We start from the raw sequence: 16,203 nt of genomic DNA, 5'->3' as shown, positions 1-16,203 counted from the left end.
CACACACACACACACACACACACAAATGCACACAATCACATGAACAGTTATGGGGAGCTTCAACACACTGTCACTGACTTGGGAAGCAGCATCCGTCACACTAACGCCATTTTACTTATTCCTGTCTCACTGCGTAATGTAGATAAAAACACGGAAAACATTTTTTTAAACTTTAGTACCCACTGAAATACTCTGCATCTGGTATTTCTGAATGGGGGGTGTAAGGGTGGGCAAAGGTTTTTAAAGCAAGCCACAGCATAATACAGCCTGGCTAAGCAACAGTTGGAAAGTCGCTTAATTTGATGGTTTTTGATGAAACAGTGTACTTTTACAGTAAATGTGTTACTGTTGTAAGATGTTAAATCTTTTCATAGTCTTTCCATTAAATAAAACTTTTCTTTTGCAAGATTTGTTTCATTTCAACTGAGCAGGGTCAAAGTAACAGGTATTCCTAGGATAAACGTCATCACAATACAGGTCTCTGTTAGGTCTATTCCCCATTTAAAAGTTAAAACATCTCCTCTCTATTAATCTATTTGAAAGAATGTGTCAGTTTTTCAAACAGTCGACATCTCATCAGTTATTTTCACTTTGGAATGAACCTCTTTAACTGAATATGTCAAATACGCAAATACACACACTGGGAGTGAAATATCCATCTGTGCAAGCTTCTGTCACATCCTTATCAAACACAGGCGTAGTGCTGACTGTTGACGCTGCACTCCCTTCAACTCCTTCGGCCGTCAGTCACAAATGGTGGAGACTGATCATCTGAATGAATATCTTCCTGAAAGATAAATGCTGTGACTTCAAAGGTCGGCTCTGCACGCGGTTACCTCTACCTGCCATGCTCCACGGCTAGAAGACCAGTCAAGCGTTCTCCCTTCTCACTCCTGCACCCTGATGGGAGTCCAACATGAAGCTGTCTGTTTTCAACCTGTTCTCTGAAATCTGTATAACCTTCTGACATTGTGTGTGGTGATACAAAAACGGCTCCTTAAATATGCTATTCATCGTAGTCGTGTCATTTTGTTCTATTTGTTTTATGGTGGGTTTTTATGTCGGTGTGAGATGACGACTGCTGATGAACTATGATAATATTTTTCCTTTCCATGTTGTCTTCTAACTTCCTGGCAAGCAAAGTTGTTTTTTGTTTAAGCAGCTCGTGTACCCTGTCAAGAGTATTATTGGTTTGAAATTGCTTGTACGCCTTGTTCAAGTTTGGTGTTTTCTTCAACAGCTGAGGGCATTAATCATAAATTGTGGTCACTCTGATTCATGCTTATCAATCAATTCCTTTTATTTTTGTGGTGGCAGCGGCTTGCCTAATTACATGCTTTCATGCAAATCAAGGTCACGTGAAGGTCAGCCAACCTGTTGGTTCAGTAGCTGTAAAATGCACAACCGCTGAATACAGACGTGAGGACAGACGTGAGGACAGACAAACTATACCTTACATTCATTCTGATGAAAGAATGACTAAAAATACACTACTAGAGGTTAACTGGCAGGGGCTTTTCATGACGGGCAACACAACAACCAGATGATTCAACCAGTGCGTCAAATAAACTCTCATACGATGTGTTGGATTTCAAGGCACTATATGTAAGGACGATGATTTATGGAGAGAGAGAGACGTACAACAGAGTGCATCATGCCAGTACATTTTAATACAACACTCTTCAAGGCACAGCAAGGGATCCCACCACTTAAGTGCTGTGAATGAAAACCAGAAGGTTGTGTTTTAGGTATGATATTGAGAATGGTTTCATACTAATTTAATAATAAAATTGGAAGGGTCCATGATCTCTTTTCGTAACTGTAACCATAACAGTTTGGGTTTAAATGAAGTTGGTTTGAAATAAAAAAGGATTTGACAGTATTTGTTTCTCCCGTCTGCGTTAATAATAGAACTTTTCTATCGTTAATAATAAAATAAATCCTACTGTTCTGATTGAAAAGAAATCATTTATTGCAGTGGATTGCTGATGCAGTGAGTTCCAATTTCATCTGTATGAAAATGAACAGAGAACATTCCTTGGTCTCCCTGCTGTATAAACTGAATACTGGATGGCGCCTCTCCAGACTGGAGTCTCTACGAACTTGTCTACCTTGGCTCTGAGCCACACTTGTGTAACATATCGTACACACTGTGAAGGCAGCATCATCACAACCAGACAAAACTTGGTCTTTTGTACTTTCTGGTATCAAATGGGCCGGCTGAAGGTCTGCATCAGTTCTTCGTTAATGAAAATCATAGTGTCCTCATCTATTGAGTATTTTTCTTTTTCTTTTGCAGATTGCCTCCCAGGCAGAGTGACTCTTAAAAAAATGCTTTAAGATTAATATAAAGCAACACAATAAAACTATCTGTACCTTTCTTTTAATATTTGCATGTGTATTTGTATTCTTGTTTTTAATATGTTTGCATTTCATAAGTATGGCTGTTTGAGGACGCTGAGATCATGTCCTTATACTTTTACGACAACAAAAGATAAAAGTATTACCCGACCAGAATGTAAGTACAGAGAAGGCTTTGAATGACTAACAATCACTGGTGAACTGGGGAAACTTGGCCTCATGACCTCAGTGTTTCTAAAAATCAGCCAAAACATGTTTATTCAAACACCCGGCCTCTTTTATCATGCAAAACACATTTTGCTTTCAAGTCTTATTGTTCACTTCAAATTGCATAAAGCAGCCACTCAGGTAATGAAGGGCTAAAGTCAGCATGACAGACTAAGGATATTCAGTAGGGCATGTTGGCATATTACAATACCCTAATAGAAACTGTATTGCACCCTCTTCTGGAATAAAAAGAGTATAGCAACATAATCATAAAGGGCAGTAATTGAGCTCCAGATTCTGTTACATTATCCTATAGCTGCTCTATGTAATGCACTTTTACACATTTATCTGCTATATCTGCATATAGTTTAGATGCAGTTTATTTTAGAATATATCCTAATATTACTTAAAGTTTAGATGAACCCATTTTACATAAATTACTGTTAAGATTTATACACAAGGTATTTTATACAATATATTTACAATTAAAACCTTCGGGCAGCCTCTGTAGTTGCTGGAGCGCTCTCATTATTATTCTTTTTTTGTATCAGTTAACCAATAATACAAATAAACAATAGTATTTCTAATTAAAGAGATACATATGTATATATATGTATATCAAACCAAATGAAGGAATACAAAAAAAAATACATAAAATGAAATAAAATAGTCAAATAAAAGCTTTTTAAATAATTATTTTCTTTCTCGCTCTTCTTGTCGCTGTCGCTTCTTTGATGACGTCCTTCCTGTTTCACCGTAACAACACGTGTACGGTGTACAGTTTCGAGCTGAAGGGAATAACAGCAACTAAACCTCAGTTTTGAGACGCCGTCGTGTGTTCTCTTGGTTTTTTATTCTTGGAGGCTTTGCCAACTAAGCGGTCAACATGGTGAAACCTCAGTTCAAGGGGAAAAGCTCCATAAACCCTGGCGCGTCCAGCAGCAACCCTGGTGAGCTAAACTCCACCGTTTGTTTACTCCCAATGCTAACCGTTGCTAGCTGGGTGATATTGTGCTCTGGAAAATAAATGTCTTGTGTTATTTTCCTTTTGTTAAAACTATTCATTGACATTAAGTGTGCTTTGTGGCAAAAGGAAACATAATTAGATTTTTACGAAAAGTCTGGCCACTGCTATAATACGGAGGAGTTAACAGTTAGGCTTTTTAAATGTGACATATTCAACTTTGATTACAGATTACAGGTCATTTAGCAGAAATAATTTACAGTGAACTGACTACAGGGACAGTCTCCCTGGAGCAACTCAGGGTTAAGTGCCTTGCTCAGGGGCACAATGGTGGCAGCCCTGGTGTTGAACTCACAACCATCTGGTGTTGTATTTGGAAGTCGTACCACTAGGTCACCAGATACGAATTGTTCCTAAAACTGCATACACCTGCTAATATTAACATGTCTGGTCATAAAATGGCCCCCGAAGGAACACTGGTGTTCCTTGTAAAGCAAATATAATCTGATAACAGGTGTGTGTGTGTGTGTGTGTGTTGTTGTTGTTGTTGTTGTTGAACAGATGAAACTTCAAAGTAACTAAATTACATGTATTTCACAGATCGAGTCAAAGGGGCTGGAGGGAACAACATGAGGGACCGAGCCACTATCAAACGTCTGAATATGTACAGACAGACGAAGAGATGGTAATTGACGATAAAGATTTATTATTATTATTCTTATAATCCGTTGATTGGCAGAGAAATCTAACAATAATATTCCCACTGATGTTCTGTTCCCAGTAATGACCGTGGGAAAGTCATCAGACCTCTACAGTTCCAGTCCACGGTGTCTCCAGGGACTGTAGCCAGAGTGGAACCCAACATCAAATGGTTTGGTAAGTGTGCTTTCTTACCTTTGTGTATGCTGTTGTATGTAACAGCAGTGTCTGCTGACAATTACAGAGACGAGGACAAAGTGTTGCTGCTCTCGCAGTGTGTGTGTGTGTGTGTGTTTGAGAGAGAGAGAGTGATGGAAGAGAAGGTGGAATATTGCACGCAATGCTTTTATAACTGATTAATCATTTGAATGTCAACGTTATGACTGAAGCTTAGAACTATTTTGTACCACCCTATGCAGATCAGGATTGTATTAATGATCTTACAGAAAGATGGAGGTTACAGTTGATACTGGTAGCATCGTCTCCACCATGTAACCAGTTACAAGCTTGTGAAAAATGAGAACTAACGTGTAATTAGCCTTCATTAATGTAGCCTAATCATGCACGATGTTCCTTCATTTGTTCTGCCTGTTTCGCTTGAGTAATCAGCGCATGTTACTGTATGCAGTGCAGTTGCGTTTTACAAAGTGAGCGAGCACCCTCGACTTTATCTACGATGTTTCCATCTTTGGCATCAAATCCAAAAATGGGTAGTCGCATTAGTTCTTAGAAGGTTTGGTAAAGATGATACGTTCATCACCATTCACTAGTTCTCTCCATTTTGTACTCGCAGTAACAATACCCTTGTGTACTAATACGGCAGCTTGAGTACCCTGATATAACTAATCAGTGACTGTGGGGGGGGGTCGGGTAGGTAGAGACCTATAAGACAAAGGGTTCAGAAATGGGAAACTGAAGTAAGCGGTTTGAATGTACACATTCTGTATTTCAGCAAATACTCGTGTGATCAAGCAGTCGTCCCTCCAGAAGTTCCAAGAGGAGATGGGAGCCGTGCAGAAGGATCCATATCGTGTCGTGATGAAACAAAGCAAACTCCCCATGTCCCTCTTGCACGATAGAGTCAAAGCACATGTGAGTATAAAGAGCAGACAGCTCTTCTTACTGTAAAAGAGTTCTGTTTTTATGAAATGTGTTATGCGTACACTGGCCTATAAAGCTATTGTTTTACCTGGCTTGTATTATTCGATCCAGAAGAGAATGATACCTGTTTTATTCAATGGCTTGTTTCTTTGGATTTTATGATGTGAGAAGAACATGAGGTCTCACTTTAATCCTCGTTCAATTCTCAATCTGCCCCACTGAGACCCTGAGTGTCCTGGCACCGCGCTTGGCTTGGGAGAGTTGCACTCTGCCAGGCTTTAACTTGTCCAACACATTCTACTTCTACTTGTTCTTTTCCAACATATTGGCTCCGTTTCAGCCTTTTAAATGTGTTTCTATACACTGGAGACCCTCATGGATGTGAGACCTTTCTCTGAGATCGAAGCCGTTAAAGATACTCATTTCTTTCCTTTACATTTTCTAATTATTGATTGACATGTTGCCATGACAGCACCTGTTATATTGCGATCACCATCTTATCATTAATAACATTCAGTTGTCCAGGGAAATGTTTTTTTGTTGTTTTTTTAAAGAACCGGGAGCCCTTTAATAGATCCTGGCAGATAGTCGAGCAAGCTGAAGTCATAGACGCCATTGTTTCAGACAAACCCTGTAAACTGTTTGTCCCCCTTCACCCCTCACGCCAGTGTTGCAACAGAGGAATGACTCGTGATGAAAACTCATCGGAACACTTAATGAGCACTGGCTTGGCTGTTTCATTGGCTTAGTTGGTGCATATTTGGGTGTTTTGTTTACTTAACTTGTTTCCTGATTTATGTCTGAAACCCCTGGAACGACTGCATCACTTTGACTCTATTAAAAGTAGTTGTAACACAGACAAAACAATGTTCCTCCTGTTGCCCTTATGTCTCAATACAACATTACTGTATTGTGTCTCATCGGCTATCACTTTAGAAATCCATAGGTAACTTGTGGCCTCGTGTTGTCGATGAAGAGATGTTGCCCAAACCCTCAAGTCACAAAGATCCACTGATAGTATCCACCATACTAAAGAACACTAATATATAAGAGAGTCTTAATATATTCGTAATGACGGAACAATTCAACTTCAAGCACGTCATTTCTAATAGTTTATTTGGATGTAGGTCTGCTCTAGGCTGAATATGCACTATGCTGCTTTATTATGCAGGAACAGAAAAGTTACGTAACATCCTGAATGAAAGATCTCTTCAAATCACTTTCCCTAATCTCTTAACAGAACTGGTCTCTCGTGTGGCTTACTGCCACAGCTGTCAGTCTAATCTTTGTCTTTGTTTCTCCACCTGCAGAACTCCAAGGTGCACATTCTGGACACGGAGGGTTTTGAGACCACATTTGGGCCCAAGGCTCAGAGGAAGAGGCCCAGTCTCATGGTGGAGGATATGAAGGATCTCTTAGAACACGCCGAGTCCTCAGGCCTGACCTACAATTCAGAGAAGGACAAAGACCTGGTGACGGAGGACACAGGGGTCCGGTAAGACCCTCTGAAGATACTATAGTCAATTAGCGCTGCTACGAACAATCATTTTCATTATGGATTAATCAGCCGTTCGTTCTATAAAGTGTCAGATAGAAATTCTGAAAAAGTCCACGGTGATGTCTTGTAGTGTCACGTCACTCCAAAACCCAAAGATATTCCGTTTATATGATATGAAACGGAGAAAAGAAGGAAATCTCCAATTTTGAGATGCTGAAAACAGAATTTACTGCCGTTTTTGCATGAAATTAATCGATGATCAAAAATATTTGGCAATTATTTTCCTGTCGATCCACTGACCGTTCATTACGTTCTACAATCAATTTACTCTCCTGGCGGCTCTAACTGATGGTTAAAGGTAGAAATGTTTATTTTTTCCTTCTCATTTTTGCAACAGGGACGAAGTACGTGATGACATCTTCAAAAAGGGTCAGTCCAAGAGGATCTGGGGAGAACTGTACAAGGTAATGTTTCCATCCTCCTCCCCGCACTGTGATAATGAGTCGGTAACCTGAAGTGTTACGGGGTCGTTCTGCATTCCTGACTGTTTTATTGTAACAGGTCATCGACTCGTCTGATGTCGTCATCCAAGTGCTGGATGCCCGAGACCCCATGGGAACGCGCTCCAAAAGCATCGAGAATTATATGAAGAAAGAGAAATCCTGGAAACACCTGATCTTTGTTCTAAACAAGTGTGACCTCATCCCCTCCTGGGTCACGGTAAGACATTCCTAACATGTTTATTTTTGGTTGGAGTGGTTGTATCTGTTTTTATATTTATATTAATACTGTGTGTCTTTGTCTCCCTTCATGTTGAAACAGAAACGGTGGGTGGCGCTTTTATCCCAGGAGCACCCGACTCTGGCGTTCCATGCCAGCCTCACCAACTCGTTTGGTAAAGGCTCCCTCATCCAGCTGCTCAGGCAGTTTGGAAAGGTGAGCTCAGGCCTCAAACTCAAAATCTTCAAAGCCATCTTTCATTTGTCATGAGCAGAAAAAGCATTTACCGACTCAATAACAATCCCACATACCATACTTGGATATTCAAAGTGCACCACCTTGTGATTTGTTGACAGCACCAGCTATCATTTAGGAGGTTAGTGTTTGGGGTTCCGTTCTCTGACGTCCTTATCTTTTGCCAAATCCAAAAGTAAATGTAGTGTAATGGATTGAGATGGTTTATACAGTATATTCATTTATACAGTATTATTAATTACATAGATTTGACTTTAATGACAATTCATTAGTTCTTAATACTGTGTACAAGGACATGTTTATATCAAAGCTGCTTGTTCTCTTTATACATGAACCAGAAGAGGGTTGAGCATTGTGACCACATGCAAGATACTCTGGAAGCTGTCATTTTCTATCTCTGGCTATATTAGGCCACATGCTGCAATGTACAAACATTGTTAGAATATATGCATCAATGTGATGAAGATTGTCACATAATTAAATGTCAAATAACATTTCTTTGAGATATTTCATCTAAAAATAGTTCCGTAATCAAATTTCTTCCAAAGCCCTCACTACATTATAATGTATGTATATATGTATGTGTACACTTGCACTACACTTGCACTACACCTGAACTACACTTGCACTACACTTGCACTACACTTGAACTACACCTGCACTACACCTGCACTACACTTGCACTACACTTGCACTACACTTGCACTACACTTGCACTACACTTGCACTACACTTGCACTACACTTGCACTACACCTGAACTACACTTGAACTACACTTGCACTACACCTGAACTACACCTGCACTACACTTGCACTACACCTGAACTACACTTGCACTACACTTGCACTACACCTGCACTACACCTGCACTACACTTGCACTACACTTGCACTACACTTGCACTACACCTGCACTACACCTGCACTACACCTGCACTACACCTGCACTACACCTGCACTACACTTGCACTACACCTGCACTACACTTGCACTACACTTGCACTACACTTGCACTACACTTGCACTACACCTGAACTACACTTGAACTACACTTGCACTACACCTGAACTACACCTGCACTACACTTGTACTACACCTGAACTACACTTGCACTACACTTGCACTACACTTGCACTACACCTGAACTACACCTGCACTACACTTGCACTACACTTGCACTACACTTGCACTACACCTGCACTACACCTGCACTACACCTGCACTACACTTGCACTACACCTGAACTACACCTGCACTACACTTGCACTACACCTGAACTACACCTGCACTACACCTGCACTACACTTGCACTACACTTGCACTACACCTGCACTACACTTGCACTACACCTGAACTACACCTGAACTACACTTGAACTACACTTGCACTACACCTGAACTACACCTGCACTACACCTGCACTACACTTGCACTACACCTGAACTACACTTGAACTACACTTGCACTACACCTGAACTACACTTGCACTACACCTGCACTACACCTGCACTACACCTGAACTACACCTGCATATGGAACATGTTTATGAAAGCGTGGCTTAAAAGAGCTGAAAAGTCAAGAAATCAAAAGGATTATTAATTACATAGATTTGACTTTAATCACAATTCATTAGACATTTGATATTCCAATGGTTTGTTCTTGCTAGATGTAATATTGGAGAAAGATTCAGGATTTGCAAACTTTTTTCTCTGTTGGATCACATTCACCAACAGTTGTTCCAAAACAGCCGTCAGAGTTTATAAATAAATATCTCTTGTTTTAAAAGGTTTGGTGACACATTCCTGTGTTTTGAACAAACATTGTAGTTCTGGAGTGAGGACCAGTTCACTTGATTAATTGCTAATGGCAACAAGGCCCCGTCTGAAATGACCTCCATGGAAACACAATGTTCTGACTTTATTTGTCGACTCCCACAGCTCCACGCAGACAAGAAACAGATAAGTGTGGGTTTCATTGGCTACCCTAATGTGGGAAAGAGCTCAGTCATCAACACACTGCGGTCTAAGAAGGTCTGCAACGTGGCCCCCCTGGCTGGAGAAACAAAGGTAAGATTCAAGTGTCATCCCAGCCGTGCAAATACTTGTAAACCTGTGACGTTTGCATTTACACTTAAGACGATGTAACGCCGAGAATATAGAACATGAAAAGAAAAGCTCCGACCGGTAGTAGTGGGGAGGTGAGGTGAGGTGAGGTGAAAAGATGCACCTTCCTCTCCTTAACTTTATAATTGCTGATCGCTGCACCAACAGAAGTAGTTGGCTCAGAGTGTAACTATATAACTGAAAGTCTAAGGGGAGGTCTAACGAAAGAACAACAACCACGTTATCCTTCATTTCCTCTCTGGGGCGGCTCATCCTGTTTGGAAACGAACAAGCGGTCTGAAAACCCCCAGTGTCCACAAAAAGGGTCAAAGGCAGAGGGAGACTTTCTTTTTGCACACTCAGCCAATGAATCTGATGGGCCTGTGGCCAACACTACTTTATTTCCCACCTTGACGTCACCGCGTACTCAACGCTGTTTGAAAGCAAAACAATCTCCTGATCCGCAGCATCGCTGTGACCCTCGCTCATCCTTTTCTTATCATGTGTGTTTATGTGAAAAGTTACATTACAGTCCCTCTGATGAACCAAACATGGGAGACAAGAAAGGAAGCTTTGCTCTGACAAAAGATTCTTCTCTTTCTCTCTTTTCTTGTATAGTTAACTTCTCTTTGTACGTCATTAAGTTCAAAACGAGGTTTAACATCTGATGTGAAGCTGAAATAACTCGATCATGCAGACAACATTAACCTCTTTCCTCTTTCAGGTGTGGCAGTACATCACTTTGATGAGGCGCATCTTCCTCATCGACTGTCCTGGCGTTGTCTACCCTTCAGACGACAGTGAATCTGATATCGTCTTGAAAGGAGTGGTAAGTCTTTCATTTTCTTCCTTTGTGTCTCATCTGTTTCACATACTTCTGCTACCGCCCCGATACAATGGAGGTGAATTAAATTTCATTTGTGCTCCTCGTAGCACCGAGAAACGGCATCTGACAGCTCGAGTGCGATGAACAAAGAGTTGGAAGTGGATTGCTATTGCTAAGACCCGGCTGTTTAAAGAAATGCTGCAATCAGCTGTTTTATTCTGATCCTTCAGATCCTTGGTTTAACACGTAGGCCGAGCTGTCCCCGTAACTGAAAAGGTTGCAGGTCCGTATCTTAAATTGCCTGCCTTGTGTATCTTTCGCCTCTTCATAAAGGTTCAAGTGGAGAAAATCAGGAACCCTGAGGAGCACATTGAGGCCGTACTGGAGCGGGCCAAGCCAGAATACATTCGGAAGACCTACCGCATTCCCACTTGGACCTCTGCTGAAGACTTCCTTGAGAAGCTGGCAATGCGCACTGGGAAACTTATGAAGGTCTGAATGCTAAATATTTCATGAAGTGCAACAGAAAATCCCTAAGTAATGCATATTGTCTACTTTTGGCTTCTTGCTAAATAGCAAAGTGAACCGCTAGTTTTAAATCCTAAACTGGATCCATGTATTGTTGGTGTTGTACAGGGCGGGGAGCCAGATCTCTCCACCGTCTCCAAGATGGTGTTGAATGATTGGCAGAGAGGACGTATCCCCTTCTTTGTGAAACCCCCTGGACCGGAGGGGGATCAACAGGTAAGAGTTTACTGAACTCTCCACCTCTGGGTTGTTATGTTCTTCTTTCAGTAAATGATGTTTTTTCTCCACACCACCCTGTGCCTTATGTCGTCGACCTGTGTTTCTTGTTTCGGTCATTTTTCTAGGACAAGGAGCCTTTGCCAGTTAAAGTACCCTCAGAGGTAGTTGAGAGTGTGCAGGAGGAACAGCCAGACCATCCGGGGGCCGTCTCAGGAGGAACACGAGGAACAGCAGCGGCAGCAGCAGCGGCAGCAGAGACAGAAGGAGCAGGTCCAGAAGATTCTGTCTAATGTGCGACAGAACTTTGGCAAGATCAATGTGGCACCTGAGTTCACCGAGGAAGACTTGGTTCCTGTGGAGATGCCGGACCTAGAACTGTCTGACCTCTCTGGCTCTGACGGCGAGGAAGACTGTGAAGAAGAAGAAGAAGAAGAAGAAGAAGAAGAAGAAGAAGAGGCAGCAGCAGCAGCAGCAGGAGGAGGAGGGTGGGGAAGAAGACGGGACCCAGGTTGAACCAGCCGATGGGGAGACCAAGGACCCTGAGACCACGGACCCCGAGCCCACAACCGCTCAGACTGGCAAAGCAAAGCAGAGTCCCCGTGAGGTGATTCGTCAGCTGGATGAGAAGATCTCTAAGTACAAGCATTTCCTGGACCGGGCCAAATTCAAACGCTTCTCTGCAATCCGGTCCGTCTACACTCACGCAAACCTCACTTACATATTTCCTTTGTGTATTGCCCCAATTCCTTTTATTCAGTAAAGTAACATGAAGTTGTCGGGCAGAGAGATGCCGTGCATTGTAGGCGCTCAGCGCTAACCGGCCTTGAAGCCCCTGAGGACGAGCCGTCATCAGTTTTACTCTCGGATCAGCTGTTTACATAGCGTTTGCATGTTATCGTGTTCTTTTAATCTCTTGTTGAATTTCAGCCCACACACACTGAAGAACAGAGTCATAGATACTCTGAGCCAAACTAGTTTTGCTCTGCTGGGTAATGATCCATGCTTTTCTTCTGTCCACAGGATACCGAAGGCACTTTCTGACAAAGCGTTCACAGACATCAAGACTAAACAAGCGGCAACAGCAAAGCAAGCCCAGAATAAAGGTAGTCAATCAACGTGTTCGTCTCTTTTAGTGCTCAATGTTTCCTTTTTTTTTACTTTTGTATTTGTATCAGAGTTGGTTAGGGTTCAAGAAAACTTTCAAGGTTTCTCAGAAAACAAAGCACAAGTATGCCATCACACTGGTTTTATGATGTATTTCCCCGTGTTTTATACAGAAACACATGAATACTGATTTGTACGGTATTTGCCTGTAGCCATACAAATTGGACGGGTCAGGTTGATGTTGAAATCCAGCCAGGCACTGACAACACATTTGTCAATTTTTGTTTGAAATCAGATGCAAACCAGAGGAGCAATAAGAGGAAAGCTGAGGAGGAAGATCAGTCCACCCAATCCCGCAAACTGACGTCCAAACAGGTACGCAGTGTTTGTTTTTAGATCTCTCCGGCTCGACGCATTAGGCGAAAGATTCCTCTTAATGATGTAACGGCAACGGAGATGGAAAGCTAATTGTTTTCCCTCCCCTCTGTTCTCTTTATCTATCTCCACAGAGAAGAGCGATAGATCGTGCTCAGAAGACGAAGAAAGTCGGCGTGCGCTATTACGAAACGCACAATGTCAAGAACAAGAACAAGAACAGAAAGATCCCGGGGTCAGCCGCAGAAGGCCAAAGGTCCAAAAGATCAAAGCATTAGACTGGAGTCGTAAAACACAACATTTGTAATAAACTTTATTTAAACTAGCTAGGAAGGCCAAGTTTTTATTGAGAGTGTAGTTGATGGAAGGGGGGAACGCTAACGAAGCGTTACATGGTCTTCATCAAGCGGCCACTTTGATGCCTTGTCTTAATGACTTTCTTTTCCTGTTTAACCCAGAACTGCTTTTGAATGACATTGCATTCATCATTTACAGGTGTAATGTTCTCTTGATGTTCAAGAGAAATGTACAGTCACTGTTTGAACTGTACCCGTCATGCCATGCTGTAATAAAAACACTCGCTAATTACACTCACTCAAGTTTACTTTGTCTAATCTCATTTAGAACCAAACAAAAGACACATTCTGTCACGGGGGAAATAGAAAGTCAGTTCTTGTTTGGCGAAGTTACTTCCTTGGCGTAATGATTCCTTCCAGTTGGGTCTGAATAGGAAACAAAAATATTAGAATCTTAGAAAGGGAACAAAGCTACTATTGGTGAAGAGATTTGTCTTTGTCATTATGAACCCTCACCTTAAGCTGCAGGTTAGTTTTCTTCAGGAACTGAATCTCATCAGTGTGCTTCTTCTCCTCCACCTGTCGCTTCTCAGCTTCTCTCTTTTCAATTGCATCACATTTAGCTTTCTCCACATTCCGTTGCTTCTTCAGTTCTTGTTTCTCATCCTCCAGATCAGAAATCTAGGTATGTGATGAGACACACTTGTAAGTTTGTTCCAGACGCAGGACCAATTATGTAAAGAGCACTAGCACTCTTACAGAGCAATGGTGCTCTCTGCTGGATATATCTCTTACTGAACTATAACTATTCCTCTGTCTTTAGATGAGTGGAAAAGTCTAAATATTAAATCTCTTATCTATGAGTTGTTGTAAAACAAGTCAGATTTGTGGCTCCTGGTTTCCATCGGTTGTTGTAAGTCATAACAAATAAGTAAATGTTCTTACTCTTTTCTCCATGTCAGCCTTGCCCTGCTCGACCTGCAGTGCTTTCCTCATTCCAAAAGCCACGCTGCTCTCGTACAGTGTCTGGTAGGCAGCAATAGTCATTTGAATCTCATCTCTGACCCTCAGCAGCACCAGACCCCTCTCAGCACAGTTGATGGTCACCTGTCTGATTAGCTCATCTTAAAGAAATGGGAGGATCAGACAGTTGAGTGGATGTTGGTCGGTGAAAATGTGCCATAATTGGAATATTGGAACATTGTTCCATCAGAAGAAAGCTTAATGAAGATATAAACACAGCCATGTTGATCACAAGCTTACTATAATACGTGGCCTTTAGGTCTGTTTATGTCTGTATGTATCATCATTGTAACCTCAGTGATCACCAGTCCTGCCTCATCCTTACCAAAGCACTGGGAATAGAGCTCCCTGCGGACAGGGCAGATTCCTGTTTCTCTGGCCTGCCTTTGCTGCAGCTTTATGTCCAGCTGTTCCTCAAGGTGAATAACATCTGCTCTTGTACACGGTGCGCTGGACACTTGCTGCACCCACAGTTGGGTTCCCTCCATCCATTCCCTGCAACAATAATAATAAGAGATAAATGAGAGTGTGGTTTGAACTATTTGAGCAATATGTTGTTTATGGGGAGAGCTATACCTGGGTGGAAGGATGTTGCTCAGGATCTCATCATTTTCCTGCTTGGTGGCTTCAGTAGTGGTTGATTTGGGTTTAGGGGGTGGTGGAACCGGGAGAGTGTTCTCAGGCTGCTGAGGGCTGACTCTCAAAGGCCGTCCCTATAGTGAAAAAATAGTTTTATTTGTAGTTTATGTTACACGTTGTATTTTGCAGGTACTTAATGTTCCTGATCATAATTCAATTATATATTTTTTACGACTGACAGTATTAACGTCAGTAGTACAGTCATGATGATGTTGCCACACAGAAAATGTCCATGCTTCTGCAGGCAATGAGTGCCCCAAATGTTTTTTCCCCCTGTTTTTTCCAGAGTTTCCAGATAGATAGATCCTTTATTGATCCCGAGGGAAATGTAGGAATCCAGTAGCTTAAAAGACATGACATTACACATCTGCCCTCCCTCCATTAAAAAGTAAGTAAAAATAAGAGATAAAGGCTGTAAATTATAAATACAAAAGTAAAAATACAGACGGTTGTAAATAAATACAAAAATACACTGATACAGACTTGCATCACCTTTTTAAATAAAACTAAATGTGAATAAAATCGAGCTCGTTGCTGTAAAACACCTATTGGCTTTTGAAGGTTTTGTAAATTAATATATAACATTTTTAGACATTAATCACTCAGGTCTAACATTAAGTTTTTTCTGACTCGTTTGTAAATAATATATTCTTTTCTGTTTTTGATGTTCTGTATTTCTCCTCCTTGCCTGCCTCGCACCACTTCAACCCTTAATCCGACGTTACTTTGACCAGGTAACTTTAACTCATTTGTGGGTGGTGTTACTTGGTAAACTCACCTTTTGCGATTTTCTGTCTGAGCTTTTGCTGACCAACACTGGATTGTCGTATTTCAGGAGAGACTCGGCTGGTGGAATCATTGTGTGTTTACGATGGAAAATAATAATAAAAAATATATACATTCAACCAGAAGCTCCTTGCTGTGGGTTTCAGTTAAAGAAATATCCGTGTTGTTGCTGAAAAAAGTTCATGCTCGCTGTTTGGGTTGTCGTGACAACAGCGTCCCGGCGTTCCATTTTAGTTTGTCCGACTAGGATCAGCGGTTTGGTTTACACATACACAGTTTCTTTTTGGTGACTTGTTATAAATATATTATAATTAGGCTTAACGTTAATTAACAAAACACAAGAAGACACCTGAAGCGCTGCTGGGTTTTTAACTTGGTGTGAGTTTAATTGTACGACTTACAATGTGTTTAAAGAGAGTTGGGTGTTTTAACGGAAATATTTATAATAATTAAAACAAAACATCACAGGCTTTATTCACGATACCGTCAATGAAAGACGCA

The 16,203-nt window shown here is 41.4% G+C and overlaps 2 protein-coding genes across 2 annotated transcripts; one reads left to right on the top strand and one right to left on the bottom strand.

Annotated features, from left to right (window-relative positions):
• Positions 1-3,289: 3,289 nt before the first annotated feature.
• gnl2 (G protein nucleolar 2) lies at positions 3,290-13,552 on the top strand. Its single transcript, XM_029451350.1, is given in 18 exon segments — positions 3,290-3,518; positions 4,133-4,217; positions 4,314-4,408; positions 5,184-5,323; positions 6,643-6,827; positions 7,228-7,294; positions 7,392-7,550; positions 7,653-7,766; positions 9,742-9,870; positions 10,631-10,735; positions 11,066-11,224; positions 11,369-11,476; positions 11,605-11,691; positions 11,693-11,894; positions 11,953-12,166; positions 12,500-12,582; positions 12,879-12,958; positions 13,093-13,552. Coding segments are annotated over 18 exon segments (2,220 nt in total). The 5' UTR covers positions 3,290-3,454; the 3' UTR covers positions 13,237-13,552.
• dnali1 (dynein, axonemal, light intermediate chain 1) lies at positions 13,256-16,196 on the bottom strand. The gene is made up of 6 exons (XM_029451349.1): positions 15,695-16,196; positions 14,854-14,990; positions 14,603-14,772; positions 14,200-14,378; positions 13,771-13,935; positions 13,256-13,680 (listed from the first exon to the last, which is right to left on the bottom strand). The coding sequence occupies exons 1-6, from the start codon at positions 15,815-15,817 to the stop codon at positions 13,645-13,647; spliced, it is 810 nt and encodes a 269-aa protein (XP_029307209.1). The 5' UTR covers positions 15,818-16,196; the 3' UTR covers positions 13,256-13,644.
• Between the last annotated feature and the right edge of the window lie 7 nt (positions 16,197-16,203).

Source organism: Cottoperca gobio, chromosome 16 (genome assembly GCF_900634415.1).
Source record: "Cottoperca gobio chromosome 16, fCotGob3.1, whole genome shotgun sequence".
Classification (NCBI taxonomy): Eukaryota; Metazoa; Chordata; class Actinopteri; order Perciformes; family Bovichtidae; genus Cottoperca; species Cottoperca gobio.
This window is presented reverse-complemented; position numbering and strand designations above follow the sequence as displayed.

Bases quoted from the DNA above. Each gene is read 5' to 3' on its own strand.
- dnali1 (XM_029451349.1), bottom strand. From the start codon at position 15,817: ATGTATATATTTTTTATTATTATTTTCCATCGTAAACACACAATGATT. The intron at 14,991-15,694 runs GTGAGTTTACCA...TTTTCACTATAG, and splicing joins CAGACAGAAAATCGCAAAAG to GGACGGCCTTTGAGAGTCAG. The intron at 14,773-14,853 runs GTATAGCTCTCC...TTATTGTTGCAG, and splicing joins AGCAACATCCTTCCACCCAG to GGAATGGATGGAGGGAACCC.